This window comes from Ostreococcus lucimarinus, chromosome 1, assembly GCF_000092065.1.
Source record: "Ostreococcus lucimarinus CCE9901 chromosome 1, complete sequence".
Lineage (NCBI taxonomy): Eukaryota > Viridiplantae > Chlorophyta > Mamiellophyceae > Mamiellales > Bathycoccaceae > Ostreococcus > Ostreococcus sp. 'lucimarinus'.
The window spans coordinates 93670-106353 of record NC_009355.1 but is presented as its reverse complement, the minus strand read 5'-3'; the positions used below and the strand labels follow the sequence as shown (position 1 = coordinate 106353).

The 12684-nt window shown below is 61.0% G+C and overlaps 9 protein-coding genes across 9 annotated transcripts; 4 read left to right on the top strand and 5 right to left on the bottom strand.

The window, feature by feature from the left end:
* Positions 1 to 437: 437 nt before the first annotated feature.
* OSTLU_39859 (predicted protein) lies at positions 438 to 2879 on the top strand (the record flags this gene model as incomplete). Its single annotated transcript, XM_001415699.1, has 1 exon — positions 438 to 2879. The coding sequence occupies one exon, from the start codon at positions 438 to 440 to the stop codon at positions 2877 to 2879; it is 2442 nt and encodes an 813-aa protein (XP_001415736.1).
* A 101-nt stretch (positions 2880 to 2980) lies between these two features.
* Positions 2981 to 3676, bottom strand: OSTLU_92059 (predicted protein; the record flags this gene model as incomplete). The annotated part of the gene is made up of 1 exon (XM_001415355.1): positions 2981 to 3676. A coding segment is annotated over one exon (696 nt), but the record flags the coding sequence as incomplete, so codon positions are not given.
* Positions 3677 to 4336: 660 nt separating this feature from the next.
* Positions 4337 to 4774, top strand: OSTLU_13589 (predicted protein; the record flags this gene model as incomplete). The annotated part of the gene is made up of 1 exon (XM_001415698.1): positions 4337 to 4774. The coding sequence occupies one exon, from the start codon at positions 4337 to 4339 to the stop codon at positions 4772 to 4774; it is 438 nt and encodes a 145-aa protein (XP_001415735.1).
* A 111-nt stretch (positions 4775 to 4885) lies between these two features.
* On the bottom strand, positions 4886 to 5899 carry OSTLU_28670 (predicted protein; the record flags this gene model as incomplete). Its single annotated transcript, XM_001415354.1, has 1 exon — positions 4886 to 5899. One exon carries the CDS (start codon positions 5897 to 5899, stop codon positions 4886 to 4888), a length of 1014 nt encoding a protein of 337 aa, XP_001415391.1.
* A 178-nt stretch (positions 5900 to 6077) lies between these two features.
* On the bottom strand, positions 6078 to 8104 carry OSTLU_28669 (predicted protein). The gene has a single exon (XM_001415353.1). It carries the CDS (start codon positions 8015 to 8017, stop codon positions 6230 to 6232), a length of 1788 nt encoding a protein of 595 aa, XP_001415390.1. The 5' UTR covers positions 8018 to 8104; the 3' UTR covers positions 6078 to 6229.
* A 267-nt stretch (positions 8105 to 8371) lies between these two features.
* OSTLU_3441 (MOP(MATE) family transporter: multidrug efflux) lies at positions 8372 to 9682 on the top strand (the record flags this gene model as incomplete). The annotated part of the gene is made up of 2 exons (XM_001415697.1): positions 8372 to 8895; positions 8962 to 9682. Coding segments are annotated over 2 exons (1245 nt in total), but the record flags the coding sequence as incomplete, so codon positions are not given.
* A 395-nt stretch (positions 9683 to 10077) lies between these two features.
* OSTLU_40360 (predicted protein) lies at positions 10078 to 11226 on the top strand (the record flags this gene model as incomplete). The annotated part of the gene is made up of 2 exons (XM_001415696.1): positions 10078 to 10849; positions 11039 to 11226. Coding segments are annotated over 2 exons (960 nt in total), but the record flags the coding sequence as incomplete, so codon positions are not given.
* A 143-nt stretch (positions 11227 to 11369) lies between these two features.
* OSTLU_39788 (predicted protein) lies at positions 11370 to 11765 on the bottom strand (the record flags this gene model as incomplete). Its single annotated transcript, XM_001415352.1, has 2 exons — positions 11370 to 11594; positions 11715 to 11765. The coding sequence occupies 2 exons, from the start codon at positions 11763 to 11765 to the stop codon at positions 11370 to 11372; spliced, it is 276 nt and encodes a 91-aa protein (XP_001415389.1).
* A 166-nt stretch (positions 11766 to 11931) lies between these two features.
* OSTLU_13583 (predicted protein) lies at positions 11932 to 12516 on the bottom strand (the record flags this gene model as incomplete). The annotated part of the gene is made up of 1 exon (XM_001415351.1): positions 11932 to 12516. One exon carries the CDS (start codon positions 12514 to 12516, stop codon positions 11932 to 11934), a length of 585 nt encoding a protein of 194 aa, XP_001415388.1.
* Between the last annotated feature and the right edge of the window lie 168 nt (positions 12517 to 12684).

Below are 12684 nucleotides of genomic sequence, written 5' to 3'. Positions count from 1 at the left end.
CGCGGATTCGACGCGATGGCATTCTTCGACGCCGCGGTGACGCGCGCCGCGACGCCGCGGCGACGCGAGCGATGCGCGCGAGCGTCGTCGCGCGCGCGACGCCGGGCGCGCCGCGCGCGCGCGCGACGCCGGGCGCGCGCGCGCGACGAGGCGTCGTTTCGACGAACTGTCGACGCGACGAGGTCGCGCGCGAGATCGTCTTCGTGCGACGCGACGCGCGCGCGAGCGCGGCGGGCGACGCGCGCGCGAGCGGTGGGCGCGTCGCGGCGGTGCGTCGAGGGAGCAAGCGCGCGGTGCGAGGGGAGACGCGAGCGATCGCCGCGAATGGTGAAGAATTGCACGAGAAGAGCGTCGTCGACGCGCGAGAGCTGCGAGACGTGTTCAACGAATCGATCGCCGCCATGCGCACGGTGACGCCGCCGTTCGCGCAGGAAGGAATGGAGGAAGATAAGGATGCGCTGAGCGAGTACGACGTGGAGACGCTGGTGAAGAGCGATCCGGTGTTTAACGCGGAGATGTCGTGGTTGGCGTTTAACTGGCGAGTGCTCGCGATGGCGGCGAACGAAGAGGTGCCGATATTTGAAAGGTTGCGATTCGTGGCGATCAGCGCGAGAAATCTGGATGAGTTCTTCGCGAAGCGCGTCGGCGCGATCAAGCGACAGGCGGCGGCGGGTTTGGAGAACTTGGTAAAGCAGCGCGGACGGGAGGTGTGGACGCCGCAGGAGACGTTGCAAAACGTCGCGGCGGAGGTGGAGCGACAAGTGGACGCACAAGCGGCTTTGTTGGAGGATCACATCGTTCCAGCTTTGAAGGCGCACAATATCTACTTGGAGCAATACGATGATCTGAGTAAGGACTTGAGAACGAAACTCGGAGACTATTTCGAGGCTCAAATCGAACCGGTGCTCGATCCTCGCGCCATAGATCCGTGCCACCCGTTTCCGTTTCTCGGTTCCCTCTCGCTTTCCATCGCGGTCGAACTCGAAGATGCGTTCAAGCAGGAAAAGTTTGCCATCGTGAGCGTTCCCGCCGCGCTCGAGCGTTGGATTCGAGTCGGCGATAGCAAAGATTCCAGCGAACAGCGATTTTTGCCGCTCGAGCAGCTTATCGAAGCGAACATGGAGAAACTCTTCAGAGGATGCAATATTCGTGATACGCACGTGTTTCGCGTCACGCGCAATGCCGACATAGAGCGTAATGAAGACGAAGCCGAAGATTTGCTCGAGATGATGGCAGACGAGGTGCGAGAGCGTCGGTTTGCGTCTTTTGTTCGCCTCGAAGTCCAGGACACGATGCCCGAGTACATTCGAGATAAATTGATCGACTCTCTCGACGGCATCACGCTCACGGACGTCATTACCGTACCTCATCGCGCGCCACTCGGTTTCGGTACAATCGATTCATTACCGGTAAATTTTGGCATGGATATCGAGATGCTTTACCCACCGTGGTCGCCGCGAACGCATCCACGTTTGGAACAAATTCGCGGAAGCGAAGGCACCATTTTCAGCGCGATTTCTGAGGGAGACATCCTCGTGCATCACCCGTACGTCTCTTTCGCTACATCAACGCAGGCGTTCATCGAAGAAGCCGCGCGAGATCCGGATGTGCTTTCAATCAAGTCTACGCTTTATCGCACGAGCGACAATTCGCCCATCGTCAGAGCCTTGATCAAGGCGGCTGAAAACGGTAAGCAAGTAGCCGTGCTCGTCGAGCTCAAGGCGCGTTTCGACGAAGCAAGAAACGTGGGTTTTGCGCAGCGCTTAGAAACCGCCGGATGCAACGTTGCGTACGGTGTCAAGGGGGTCAAGACGCACTCGAAGGCGTCGCTTGTCGTGCGTCGCGAAGGTAAAAAGTTGGTCAAGTACGTGCACATCGGTACCGGCAACTACAACCCATCGACGGCGGGTATCTACACGGATTTCGGTTTGTTGTCGCGTGACGACCAGCTTGGCGATGATGTGAGTAACTTGTTCAAGTTTCTCATGGGCCATCACTACCAAGAACGGTTCAACAAGCTCATCGTCGCCCCGTTGCGCATGCAAAATGAATTCGTGGAGATGATTGAACGCGAAGCAGAGAACGCTCTCAAAGGAAAGCCGGCGTCCATCATCGCTAAAATGAATGGCCTTGACGACGCGGTAATATGCGCCGCGCTGTATCGCGCTTCGCAGGCAGGTGTGAAGATTCATCTCATCATTCGAGGCATCTGCCGCGTTAGACCGGGCATCCCCGGCGTCTCAGAAAACATTCGAGTCGTCTCCATTGTCGGGCGTTTTCTCGAGCATCACCGCGTGTTCCGATTTGAAAACAACGGATCACCCGAGTTCTACATGGGGTCCGCGGATTTGATGCGTCGTAATCTACTTCGACGCGTCGAGGTCATCACGCGTGTGTACGATCCGAAGATCCAAACCGAGTTACAAGAAGTCCTCGACGCGTGCTTGACGGACCAAGTGCTCGCGTGGGAAATGGGCTCGGATGGCCGTTATTACCGCACGCCGACGTCCCGACAGGTCGCGGCGAATCACTTGGCGCACGATCCTGGAAAGGGACGACTCATGAAAATGGCCGCTACGGATGGCTTGCACGTCGCGCTCATGGCGGATACGCTCAAGATGATGAAGCGATCGGACAAGCGCGCGAATCTCGCGACTCTCGCGACGAAGAAGGTGAAAAAAGTTGAACGCGCGCCCAAGGAGGTGCGTGCTCGCGTTCTCAAGACGAACGCCCCGGAGGTGAACGATAAAACCGACGTGATTGAGCAGCAGGTCCAAGCGAAAGCACCGGAGAACACGCGACCGAAGTTTGAAGACGTCATCTCGGTCGAAGAAGGCGTGATCATGAGATCGGTCGAAGACAGCGCCGACGAGTCGTAAAGTCGCACACCATAAACCGACAAACGCGATTTTGTGATTTTGTTTCTCGCATCGCGCACAGTACACTGTACTATAGTATATACATTACATTCTCTTGCAATTCAAGGTTCCAGCGCTTCTTTCGGACGTCTCGCTTCGTGATCGTCAAACACTTCTTCCGCGCTCATCGCCGCACGCTCTGGGTTTCGAATCTCGTGCCCGTACGGAAAGTCTGGCACCGAAGGATCCGCATCCAAACTATCTAAAACTTGAAATAACTTCTCCGTCACGAATCGTTGTCCGTCCTCGCCGAAGTGCACGCCGTCTTCAAACAAAACCGCGCCGCGCTCCATCGCCGCGCGCGTCTCCGCGTACAAATCCAACGCGTAGACGCGATGTCGACGTTCCTGAAATTCGCGCACCACGTCCACGAGCGCCTTCCCGTACGCCTCGACGTCCGGTCGATGATCCTCGAACGGTCCTCCGACCCAGTCCTCCCCCCATCTTTCGCGTTGCGCCTCGACGCGTCGTCGTTCGTCCACCGCCGGCGGCGTCATCGCCACCACGATCTCCGACGTCTCCACCGCCCGCGCGATGATCGTTCGCATGTTTTTCGCGTACTCCTCCAACTCCACCCTCACCCTGTTCGTTCGCTCCGCCGTCGCGTCGCGCATTCGCGTCGCGTCGTTCGTCCCCAGCATCACCGTCGCCAGAAACGTCCGCCCCTCGCGCCGCGCGTCCGCCGCGAACGCCCCGTCCAGGACGTCCTCGCGCGCGCACCATCGCGAGTTGTACCCCCCGTACCCGCGATTGAACACATCGCACGTGCGCGCGTACCGATTCGCCTGCCGTCGTCGTCGCGCGCGTCAGTCGTCGCGCGCGTCGTCGTCGCGACATCGCGCGTTCGAATCCATCGTCTTCGCGTCGCCGTCGCGCACCAGCGCCGCGCCGAACCCGTGCGGCTCGAACGAACGCTGCGTGAGCGAGTCTCCGAACACGACGACGCGCCGCCGTCGCGCGGGCGTCATCGTGTGCGGCGCGGGCGACGACGGGCGTTCGAATCGCGCGCGAGCTGTCGCGAGAGCATGACGCGCGACGGCGCGACGAGCGCGTTCTGGCGCGCGCGCGCCGAGGCGCTGAGCGCGATGACGCGCGGCGGCGCGCGCGAGGGCGGCGCGGCGGCGGCGGCGGCGACGCGCGCGCGCGGCGCGGCGATGACGTTTCGCGACGACGCGAATTCGCGCGACGACGACGACGACGACGGGACGCGCGAGGCGAGCGACGCGCGAGGCGTCGTCGCGTGGCGCGCGAAGGCGGTGCCGACGGTCGGCGCGACGGCGACGACGGCGGCGCGGTTCGAGCGAGGACGAGGCGTCGACGCGGCGCTGGACGACGCGAAGTCGGTCGAGGCGCTGCGCGCGGGATATAAGACGCTGCTGCGAGAAGTGACGGCGCGGCACGAACGGGCGCGGCGGACGATGGAGGAGGAGATGGAGACGCTGCGAGCGCGGGTGCGAGCGTTGGAGACGGAGAGGGCGTCGACGGCGGCGACGATTTCGGGGTCGCAGACGCGGATGAAATCGCCGAGGCGGGAGATACTCGCGCCGGACTCACCGGACGATGGCGACGGACTGTCGCCGTTGTCGTACGAGTTATCGCCGCTGTCGACGTCGGAAATGACGCCACCGCCGCGGTGTGCGCTGGAAGAGGAAGAGGAGGCGGCGCAGACGCCTAGAGCGTTTCTCCCGCCTCGACCGCCGAGTCGCGAAGGATCCGGCGGTGACGATAGATCATGGGTGGAGGCGTGGGAGCGCGCGCAGTTGAACAATCCCGCGGCGTCGTTGCCGACGAGCCTCCGACCGGGACAAGGGTTTGTGTGTCCGTTTACTGGAAACGTCGTGCACAAGACGCCTTGAAGTGACCGAGCGTCGTCGTCGTCGGCGGCGGCGGAGGAAGTAGAACATTTTTGTATCAATCACAAAATTTATCTAGCCAACGACTATCGCCATCTAAAGACACGGCCTTGTTTACTTCCAAGGCGCCCTCAACGAAATGAATCCGCTTCGACCCATGCGTTGCACGTCCATTGCGATAAACTTGAAAGGCAACCATGAGATCGCGCGACCGAGCGGGCGAAGAAATCTATTTCTAGACGCAACGGGTGCGAATTCGCTCCATGGCGCCGTCGCGCAGCTCTTCATGACGTCTAATACCTTCATCGCATCCATGTCTTCGTCGCTCAGTTCGAAGCCGAACAAATCAGCGTTGCTCGCGATGCGCTTCGCCGAAGTCGACTTGGGAATGACGACGACGTCGCGCTGCACGTTCCACCTCAGCACCACCTGCGCCGGGGTCACACCGTACTTTTTCGCCAATCCAACGAGAATTTCGTTCTCAAACAACTCCCCTCCCTGCGCCAAGGGCGAATACGCCGTCACAGTCAACCCTTTCGACTGCGAATACTTGACCAACGAGTCGTTGCTCCACAGTGGATGCGACTCGATTTGGTTACACGCCGGCTGGATCTTCGTCCTGGGATCATCACACAACGCGGCGAGCTGCGCTTCGTTAAAATTACTCACTCCAATGTGTCGTACCAACCCGTCTGCGACGCACCGTTCGAGCTCGCTCCAGCACTCCGCGATGGACGCCTCCGCGTCTGGCTGCAGCACGGTGCCTCGTTTCCACGCCACCGGCCAATGAATCAGGTACAAATCCAAATATCCCACCCCTAAATCGTTCAGCGTCGTCATCAACGCCTCTCGAACGTCCCTCGGCCGTCGTCGATCGTTCCACAGTTTGCTCGTCACGAAGACGTCTTCTCTCTTCGCGTCGCCGCGCTCGAACGCCTCTCGCAGCGCCTCGCCGACTTCGCTCTCGTTCGCGTACGCCGCCGCGCAATCGACGTGCGCGTACCCCGCCCCGAGCGCATCGCGCACCGCATCGCGCACCTCGTTCGGGCGCGCTTTCCACGTTCCCAGCCCGACGCGCGGGATTCTCAGTCCATTCGCGTCGTTGACTAAAATCGTCGACGGGGCCATCGCGTTCGCGTCGCCGCTCGCCGCGCGAATCGACGCCGGTCGTCGCGTCGTTCGCACCGCGCGATCGACGACGACGACGACGTCGCCGCGCGGTGCCGCGCGCGCGCGCGCGAACATGTGGCGCGTGGCGCGGCGCCGTCGTTACGTGTGCTGCGTATACAGTAAATTAAATGCTTATTGAACAAGTGTTCGCTGCGCGAGCGTTGCGTCGCATACTTGAGTCTTGCTTGAGTCGTGCTTGAGTCTTGCTTGAGTCTTGCTTGAGTCTTGCGCGACTGCTGATGATGTACACGAGAGACGATGCCTTGTCTCTCAAGCCGCCGAGGGCGGTCACGCCGCCGCGGCTGGCGACGGCGTCGAGTCCTCGATTTGGCCAACTCCGTTGGAGTGGATTATAGACTTGACGAGCGGGACGTCGATCGCGCCGCTGGTGGCGAGATCGATGAACTCGTTCATGTTGATCGTCTTGTCGTGGACTTCGTCGACGCCGAGGTGAAGGCGTTTTTCTGTGTATTTCTCGACCGCTTCAAAGTTGCCGGAGCGAATGATGTAGTACGCCATTTGCTTCAACTCGTCGCGCGAAAACGCACGCTTCGCATCGACGACGACGTTTGCACCCTTCTCCGCATCCTTCGATTGGGAGAACGCCGACTCGAGTAGGTCGGTGAGATCATCGACCGTGAGCGCGTCGGTTTTGCCGCTGTTCTTGAATATTTGAGCGGCGATGATTGCTTGAACGCCGTAGGCTGCGATGTTGCGTTCAAAGTGCGTGCGCTCGTACAGCATGCGAGAATACATCTTCGATCTCGCGCCAAAGCACGTTGTCGCCATGAGGATGCACAGGATCTGGGACACGCCGAAGAGCACGAGACCCGAAACGAGCACATTCACAAAGTACACCAAGTTGAAGGTGGCGATGATGCCGGCGGAGGAAACTTCCACGTAAATACCGTAACGTTCCCAGTCGGAATAGTAATTATCTTTCGGTCGTCCCGAGTTCCCGCTGCCGAAACTCACGGGTTCTGCGAGCTCACCTTCGCTGGGAACGCGATGAGTGACGTCTTGGCCCAAAGTTGTCCACGCCAGGCGAGGAGTCAACTCGAGCACGGCGTACGGTTCGTGAGAGCCCGTCGCGCTTCTTTTGCCGTCGAGGTTGTAGTTGTAGTAGAGCATCTTGGCGATGACGCGCATACCGCCCGTCCTGATTTTTGGAGTGTTCGCAGCATCGACTCCTTGGCCGAACAACTCATTCACGGAATCGATTTCGGCGTAACGCTTGTCCAAATCGACGCCGACGGCTTCGAGAATCTCTTCCACGGTGAGACGGACAGACTCGCCGGCGGCGAATGTCTTGATGTCCACGTCGCTTCCAGCGCGTCGAACGTAAACCGGAGGATTCGTGCCGGCTTTTACGCCCGAAGCGGTGTCGTACGTGTGATCAATCCTGATTTCTATGGCCTCGGGCGCGACCGGTAGGTACGAAAACTCCTTGGAGTAGTAACAGACGTCGCCGAGCTTTTTCCGCAAAGGGACCGTAAGAGGTACGCCTTCGTTCGTGAAGATCGGGTTACTCCCGACCGTGAGACCCGAGGTATCCGCCGCGCACGTCGCGGCCGAACCGCCGGAGAGGTAATTTCGGTAGACGAGTTTGTAGTACACGTGCGTCGTGACGAAAATCCCGCCGCTCGGGAACTCCCTCACGAGTTCGTCCGAGTCGAGAAACGCGCACATCAAGTGATCGAACTCGAACCCAAACGACCGATTAAACTTGTACGCCGCGTCGATCGCCGTCGCATCGCTGCACGGCATCAAATCAAACGTTCGCGAGACCCCGTTCGACGCCGTCACCGTCGTCGTCGCGCCGTCGCCCGGCGCGTGAAACGCGTGCTTATCCACGAGTCCATCGAAATACTCCGTCGACGTCCCGATGTTCGATATCGTTCCGTGCGGCACCTCTTGCTGCAGGTACGTCTTCCCGTTGATCAGCGAGTACAGCACGTAAAACGCCACCAGTCCCCGCAGCGCCTGCAACGAAATCAGCAATCGCCAATCCTGAATCGCCACCGATCGCGGCGCGACGAGTCCGAGCGCGTCGATCGCGAGCGCCCTGAGATGCATCGCGCGCGTCGACGCCCCGCGTTCGCGTCCGTCCGTCTTCGCGCGCGCGCGTTCGCGCGTTCGCGCGTTCGTTCGGTCGCGCGCGTCGACGATTGCGCGTCGTCGATGCGTTCGACGTCTCGTTTCGTCCCCCCCCCTCACACCCGGGTGTTTGCGAGTCGCCGTCCGTAAACATCGCGTCACTGTTTGCGCACACGCGCGCGCGCGGTGACGATGGGCGTCGACGTCGACGGCGCCGCGGCGGAGGCGCGCGCGCACGTCGCGCTGGCGGTGCCCGTGACGCTGGCGTCGCTGTGCAACCGCGCGCGGGACTTGATCTCGCTCGGCTTCGTCGGCGCGGACGCGGCGACGACGGCGGAGCTCGCGGGGGCGGCGCTCGCGAGCACGATCGCGAACGTCACGGGAAACGCCGTCGTCGTGGGGCTGGTGAGCGCGCTGGTGACGCTGGGGGGGCAGGCGTACGGTCAGGGGCGCGGCGGCGAGGCGTGGGCGTGGGCGCAGCGCGCGCTCGCGTGCTGCGCGGCGACGGCGACGGCGACGGCGATCGGCTGGCGGTTCGTCGAGGGGGGGCTGTCGGCGTGGCATTTCGACGCGGCGATCGCGAGGAGCTGCGCGGCGTACTTGCGCGGATTGCGCCCGGGGTTGTTCGCGTACGCGGCGAACGCGTGCGCGCAGGCGTGGTTGCAGGCGCAGGGGTCGACGCGGCCCATCGCGTGCGCGGGCGTCGCGGCGACGGCGTTACACGCGCCGGCGTGCCTGTGCTTTCGAAGGATGGGGTTCGGTGCGGTCGGGCCGGCGTACGCGACGAGCGTGAGCACGAGTTTGGTGTTCGCGGCGAACGCGACGTACGCGCGGTTGAGAAGAAATCGGAACGGATGGTTTCGCGAACGCGACGAGGCTTTGGCGGAGCGCAGAGACGCGTGCGCGTCGAGGGTGTGCTTTAGGACGATGTTCGACCGCGAGGGGTTGGTGTTGTTTCTGAAGCTGGGCGTGCCCGGAGTTTTGTTAATGAGCGAGTGGTGGGCGAGCGAGTTCATCGTGCTCGCGGCGGGGAAATTGCGAAATCCGAGCGTCGCGATTTCGGCGATGTCGATTTACCAGGCGACGAACGCGTTCGCGTTCATGGTGGCCGTTGGTTTCGGCGCCGCGACGGCGACGCGAGTTTCGAACGAGGTTGGCGCGAAAGATGCGTCGCGCGCAAAGCTCGCCGCATCCGTGGCGTTGCGCTTGATCGTCGTCGTCGAAGTCGCGGTTTCCGCGACGGTGTATCTCTCGCGCGAGCGATGGGGCGCCGCGTTCACGTCTGACCATGACGTTCGCGCGCTCGTATCGAAACTGATGGTTCCACTCGCTTTCTACGTCTTTTTCGACGCCGTGTGTTGCGTCAGCACGAGCGTTCTGCGAGGCGCCGGACGTCAAGCGTTTGCCACTCCCATCGTGCTCTTCGCGTATTACGTCGTCGGCTTGCCCCTGAGCGCTTGGCTCGCGTACAAGGGCTACGGTGCCATGGGTTTGGCCATCGGAGGTGTCGTCGGTACCGCCACGCACGCTGGCATCATGACTCGCGTCGCGCTCTGCATCGATTGGCCGACGGAAATCGCGCGCTCGAAGCACATTCGAGGCGCTTCGGCGTTCGACGACGACGACGATCTCGCCTCTCGCCTCCTCGTCGACGTCGCCGCGGACGACGAGCTTGGAAACGGCGTCGATGCGCTCATTTAGTCTTAGTTTACTAGCCTTTAGCGCGACGCCGCCGCCTTTGCGACTGATTGCAACCTCGAGAAACCACGCCTCGACGCGCTCGCGCTTCACTGCGCCGCGTCTCGCTCGCGCTTCACTGCGCCGCGTCTCGCTCGCGCGCCTCGCCATGGGTCGCGTCGCCGCGGTGAAGAAGAAGACTAAACGTTTCACCGGGTGCGTTCGCGCGCGCCCGCGCACTGTCCTCGACGCGCGATGCGCGCGCGTTGAATGCGCCGCCGCCGCCACGACGCGACGACTGACGACGACGACGACGCGACGCGACGCGCAGGGACGATGACGGCGCGGAGACGGTCGGATCGCTGACGTCTGGAATAAAGAATAAACAGCGAAGAAGCGAGGTGTACGGCAAACTTCGACACGAACGCGCGGTGGCGAAGAAGCAACGCAGGGAGACGCGACAGAAAGCCGAAGCCGCCGCGCTCGAGGCGGGCGAAGAACCGGCGCCGAGACAGATCCCGAAGACGATAGAGAATCAAAGAGTGCGCGATGCGACGCATATTGATGATTTAAACGACGTGGACGTGGTCGAACAGGACGCAGAGGATGAGTTTGCGTCGTATTTCAGTCAGGCGACGTCGCCGAAAATTATCATAACGACGAGCCGAAAGCCGAGCGGGGACATGTTCAAGTTTTTGGAGAATTTGTTCACGGTGATCCCGAACGCGTATTACTACGCGCGAAGGAATTATCAGGTCAAAGAGATCGTGAAGCATGGCACGGCGAGAGGGTTCACGGATGTGTTGGTGTTTAACGAGAATAAAAAATTTAGCAAAGGCGCGAGAGTAAACGGGATGTTGCACGTCCACCTTCCCGAAGGACCAACGTGCTTGTACAAGCTCTCTTCTCTCAAGTTGTCGAAGGAGATCAAAGGTCACGGGAGGGCAACGAGTCATTACCCGGAGTTGATTTTAAACAACTTTAGCACGCGATTAGGGCACCGAGTGTCGAGAATGTTTGCGTCGGTGTTTCCGCAAAAGCCCGAATTCAAAGGCCGACGCGTGGTGACGTTTCACAATCAACGCGATTTCATATTCTTCAGACATCATCGCTACGTGTTTGAAGAAAAGAAGGGTCGTCGGTTACCGCACGCGGGACACTTAGCGACCGCGGAGGTTCCCGATCACGTGCGCGATTCTATGAAGGAGGGTAGAGGGAAGCGCTCATCCAAAAAGAGAAAGAGCATAGAGATGGATGACGACGATAATAGCGAAGAAGAAGACGATGAAGATAGTGCTGATGAAGATAGCGACGAGGATGAAGATGCGGAGAAGCCACCGCCCGTAAACACGATGATTCAGGCCCGATTGCAAGAGCTCGGACCGCGATTCACGCTTCGACTGATGTCCGTACAAAAGGGCACCTTCGACAGCAAGCACGGCGAGTACGAGTACGTTCGAAGCACCGACACCGACGGCACGAGACATTGTCGCCGCAAATTCGTCCTGTAATTATACGGTTCATCTAAAGTTTGGTAATCATTTTGTCACAACGTCGCGTCCCATCGTTTCGTCCTTCTAGTCTTCGTCCTCGTCTCGCACCCTCCTCACGCGCGCATCGCGCGGCATCGCTCACCGTACCTCGCACCGCATCGCTAGCCCGCTTTAAACAACAAAAACGCGACGTTGGCTATGTAGTAATAGATGAAGTGTCCGCTCTCGTGCGTGACGTAACTTCCAAAATTTCTCCCCACGACGCAGTGCCACGTCGGGCCGTGCTTTCTATCGAATTCCTTCTTCACGTGCGCCGCGATGTCCTTCTCGACGTTGAACTTTTCCATCGCCTCCATGGACACCGTCACCGCGTCGTCTTGGATGTCCTGCGCGCGTTCGCGTCGTCAGTCGTCGCGTTCGTCGTCGTCATCGTTCTCGTTGACTTTGTCGCGTCGGCGCGTCGGCGCGTCGGCGCGTCGGCGCGCGTCGCGATCGCCGACACGCACGTCCGGCATGTCCGCCGCCTTGATGATGGCCTTTTCCTTCGTCGCCGTCATCGCGCGTGCGTCGGGGAGCGCGATTGTGACGACGGTCGGTCGCGCGCCGGCTTGGCTCGCGCGGGCGGTTGACCGACTCGGACGATGATTTCGCGGTTGACGCGCGCGCGCGCGTGCGTGCGTTACAACGATGACGAAGAATGGCGATTAATATCGACGACGACCATCAGTCGTCGCGCTGACCGCGCGCGCGATCCTTGCCGTTGAATTGCCTATAGCCGAACCACTCGAGATTTCCCGGCCACGTCTTGGGATCGGGCTCTGGCAAACTCTTGTCCTTTTCGCAATCCTCGTAGTACTGGTTCACCCCACCGCGCAGGTGGTACAGATTATTATACCCGGCCTGATACAGCTCGAACGCCCCCGGAAGCGACCCCGCGCCTTTGGTGGGATCGGTGAAGGATTTATTCTCCGGCGGTTGCGTCTCCAGCGACCCGCCCCAAATATCGCACAGAATAATCTTCGTCGTCTTATCGGGCAGCGCGCGTTCGACGTCCTCCACGAAATTCGCGTTCACCTTTTTAAATCCCGGCAGGCGCATCTTCGCCAGGATCCCTCCCGAGACGTACGGCACGCTGACGCTTCCCGGCACCGACCACTGCTCGTAATCCGGCTGGAACCGCACGTCCAGCAACACCGCCCTCTGTCGCGCCATCATCTGCACGCACTCCTTCGCCGACACCGTCTTCATCTTATACTTTTCGCGCAGTTCGGCGTGTATGCGTCGCCACTCGCGCGCGCCGCTGCCCATTCCCGGGACGATTCCGCGCGCGTTCGGGACACCGTCCAAGCGCGACGGATCGACCGCGACGACCGCGCGCCTCGCCGCGCGCGAGCGGCTCGAGCGCGAGCGGCTCGAGCGCGCGTCGACGACGCGGACGCCGCGCGCGTTCCCGCGCGCGGCGAGCATCGCGCTCGA